Source organism: Drosophila suzukii, chromosome 2R, assembly GCF_043229965.1.
Source record: "Drosophila suzukii chromosome 2R, CBGP_Dsuzu_IsoJpt1.0, whole genome shotgun sequence".
Classification (NCBI taxonomy): Eukaryota; Metazoa; Arthropoda; class Insecta; order Diptera; family Drosophilidae; genus Drosophila; species Drosophila suzukii.
This window is the reverse complement of record NC_092081.1, coordinates 1,646,914-1,650,788: the sequence shown is the minus strand read 5'-3', so window position 1 is coordinate 1,650,788 and position 3,875 is coordinate 1,646,914. Positions and strand designations below refer to the sequence as shown.

Genomic DNA, 3,875 nt, shown 5'->3' with positions numbered 1-3,875 from the left:
ACTAGGAAGATCCCACGACAATCCGACGAGCTTAGCACCGAGCAATGCTAGAAGTGCACGAACCCGAATCTTCCTATACACTAAGTTATCCATAGCCTAGTGAACGCAGGCCTAAAAACCCTAGCTGTCTACTACACATGGCCAAACTCAAAAAACTCTCCTAAATGCCCTCACGGGCCACTGTCTTATAGGGAGTCATGCGCTAAGGCTGGGACTAAGTAACCACGACTTCTGCAGCAGCTGCAAACATATAGACGAAGAGGAGAGCATCGCTTCTGCCCAGCGCATAACCTAAAGCGCTTTCAAACCCTAGGTAGCTACACACTTCCGAACCTTGCGGCCATTCAGGACGTAAGCATCCAAAAACTTTTATGTTTCTTGAGAAGAACAGAATACTTCGCGAAAGCAGATAACCCAAGAGCTAGGGAAACGGATCTGTTCAGATATCATGTGGTATCACAAGGGATCTATTGTGGCCTAAGTGAGGGGATTAGTATCTAATCTCCAACCACTCCTACCTAACCTAACATATATATGTAAGATAATTGGATATTATCTGTAGTTTATTAATAAAGTTTAGGATTATAATAGTTTGTACATATAAGAGTTACATAAGTTTTGATATTGATTAACGCGACTTTTCAACTGATTTTGCGACTGAAATGACTACTTTTTGACCAACGACTTTGTTTCACAACTTCTCTGTCTCTTGATTCGGCTGATGGTGATGGACTATCGAATATCATTTTAGAACGCAGCGTAATAAGGACTGCCAACCGATGTCCAATCTACCAGCTCACATTCGGCCATCCTGCAAAACATCTGTCCCAGATGCCTCGTCCTCTTCAGTTGAAAGGTTTTCATCTTCGTCCTCGTTGCTAGCATAGCGCCCCACAGCTTTATGAAGTCAGCGCTAGTAGACGTCTGTAGTGGACCCTCAAAATCGGCTGCTTTCTTTACATCATACCTGCCGTTGCGTTTAACCTGTATGACTTCATATGGCCCCATGTATTTGTTGGCTAACTTTTTGCCGGTTATAAACTGCGTCACCTTGATGGCAACCAGATCACCCAACTGATAACCATGATGTCCTTTTCTCTTCTTGTCAAAGTTCTTCTTGTAGATCTCTGAGCTTTTTCGATTTGGTGACGAGTTTCTTTCCAAATTTCATTACGTTCTACTTGTTGATTTATTATCATCTCATCTTCAAGGATCTTAAGGAGTTCGGCACTAGAGTTGTTTCTCATTCGCATCCCAAGCATAACTTCGAATGGCGTGAAGCTAGTTGATGCGTGGACATGTGCATTTATGGCCTGCTGTACTTGTGATGTGTATTTATACCACTTTGCGGGCTCCGATGCTGACATTTTTGAAAGTACTGAAATAATTACTCTGTTGACCTGTTCGATTTGTCCGTTGCCCCTTGGCACACCGGCTGTAGTCTCAATGTGATCAATATTTTTCGCTGTGCAGAATTCCTTGAAAGAGTGTGATGTAAATGCAGCTCCTTTATCGCTGATGATTCTCTGTGGGCTGCCAAATATTGAGACCCAGGACTCCAAGTGTTTGATAACTTCCTCTGCGTTCGTTGACTTAGTGGGAAACAACCAAGTGTATTTAGAAAAGCCATCCACAACTTCAAAAATGTAGCGGTAGATTTTTGATGTCATGTCTAATGAGCCCAGATGATCCAAATGAAGCATTGAAAGGGGAGTATCTCCTTTGTTTATAGCGTGCAAGAAGTCGTCCTGCTTCCCCAATTTCTGATTATGTGTGATGCACTCGATACAGTTGGAAATGGTCTGCTTTACTTTCTTCTCAAGGTGGGAAATGTGGAAATCCTGCTGGATTGCATGCATAGTCTTCTGCGTTCCCATGTGTCCAAAGTTATGCGAACTTGTTAGAATCTCTTTCTCCATGCATTTTGGTACAGCTAAAAGTTCTTGCCCATTTCCTTGCTTGTATATCAAGTTGTTTTTGATTATATAATCGGCATACGGTCCATGCTTCAAAGTTTCCCGAACAGCCATTTGTTCCAGCCCATCATTTTGTTGGGCTCTCTTGATCTGCGTGTTAACTTCGGATGACACGATCATTATAGGGAAACGACTAAGGCTGTCGACATGTTGCATTCTAGTTCCTGCGCGATGCTCCACGTCGAAGGTAACGTGTTGCAAGTACATGAACCACGGCGTAACTTCTCGAGACATCTTTTTTTGAGATCGTCTGCTTGAAAGCTGCACAATCCGTTACCAGGTAAAACTCAATACCCAGCAAATAATGGCGAAGTCTCTTTGTTGCTAGGAAAGCTGCCTTTACCTCAAGCACGTAGCTGGTGGCTTTTTCTTCTTGTGGTGTGGTTTTCTTACTTCAGTAAAAAGCAGGGTGCCACTTCCGAGCATGTTGTTGCAGCAGAGTTCCACCGAAGCCATGTTTTGAAGCATCAACGTGTAATTGAGTTTTGGCGCCTTGACTCCAAACCTTCAGGACTGGCTCCCCTATAAATGCTGCTTTTAATCGATCAACGGCTTGTTTCTGTTCTCCTTCTATTTTAAAAACAGCATCTTTTTTAGCAGCTGCGTTAAGGGTTTAGCAAACTTTTAAGAAACTCTTTACCTATAAACATAGGAAAGTTTTTGACTGCCTTGATTTTCTCTTCTCCTGGCCATATCTGCCCATTTTCTATTTTGCACCCAAGAAAATTGATACGCTGCTTTAGACATTCATCGGCTGTTTGTCCAAAAACAACAATGTTATCATAATAATACCTGCATTTATCAGCTGTTAAAAGATATAAGTGACATACCTTACAAAAACTGCGGGAGAATTGCAATACCCATTTCGTATCTTCATGGCCACTGCCTTGAAAAACGCACCAATTTCATCATCCTCTCCATCGTCGTGATTATAAGTCATTACATGCTGCTCTTGCTGCTGAGGAGTTTGTTCCGCCGCCGTTGTGGTTTCCATCTCCTCGTCCTCGTCATCTTCCTCCTCATCATCATGATGTGTATCCCCATTGATGTAGTTCTCGATACTGAGCTGCGCATCGCTATCCAGCGTCTTTTGTTTCATGTACTTTTGCAGAAAACTGAGCGAGTCATAGTGCTTCCAACGCGAAGTGGCCTCTATGTGCATCAGTGTCCTTAGTCGCTTGTGCTCTCGTGCATATTGGTCCCTTAGAGCCTTCCACTTCAGTTTAACCGACTTCTTCAGCTTTCTGGCGATTTCCTCCCAAACCTCCATCTTGAGCTTGACATTGCGATAGTTCACGTTGCCGTAGTTGTAGATCATGTCCTCCTGCTGGATTAGCGTAATCAGTTCTTTTTCAAAGTAACTCTCCATTTTAAGAAAGGTATGTATGGGATCGTCGTCCTCTTCCTCAGCATTAGTCGATTGATTGTGCGCTGCTGAAGTGCCGGATACCGTCGAGGTTACCGTTGCTGTCGAGTTTGACTGATTGGCAGCAGTACAAAATTTGAATCGAAAGACAAAAGATGACTGAAATCAACAAGCAAATCAACCACTGCGACTTTAAAATAAATGAAGATTTGTTGGTTGAGATAGGAATCTTCAAGGAAATTTTAAAGGTTTCCAAAGAGTCGCGACGGAAATTCGGTAGTATCTTTTATGATACTATAGAAGAGTTGGACATCCTGAAATGGCGCTTGGTGGATTTGCAGAGCGAAAACAATATCGATTTCCATCTCTTTGATATTGAAAACGTGGAAAATCGAATCACCGAGCTGATGATGGAGACAACCAAGTTGCAACAGCAAAATGATCTTCACGATGCGGAAATCGAAAATAATCCGCTGACACGACTGCTACTGGAAGTTAAGGAGATGATTTTTCGTATAAGGGATTCTATATCA

General features: G+C 42.6%; 1 protein-coding gene across 1 annotated transcript; it reads right to left on the bottom strand.

The window, feature by feature from the left end:
- Nucleotides 1–2,769: 2,769 nt before the first annotated feature.
- On the bottom strand, nucleotides 2,770–3,536 carry LOC139352538 (uncharacterized). Its single transcript, XM_070994981.1, has one exon. It carries the CDS (start codon nucleotides 3,343–3,345, stop codon nucleotides 2,785–2,787), a length of 561 nt encoding a protein of 186 aa, XP_070851082.1. The 5' UTR covers nucleotides 3,346–3,536; the 3' UTR covers nucleotides 2,770–2,784.
- Nucleotides 3,537–3,875: the final 339 nt, after the last annotated feature.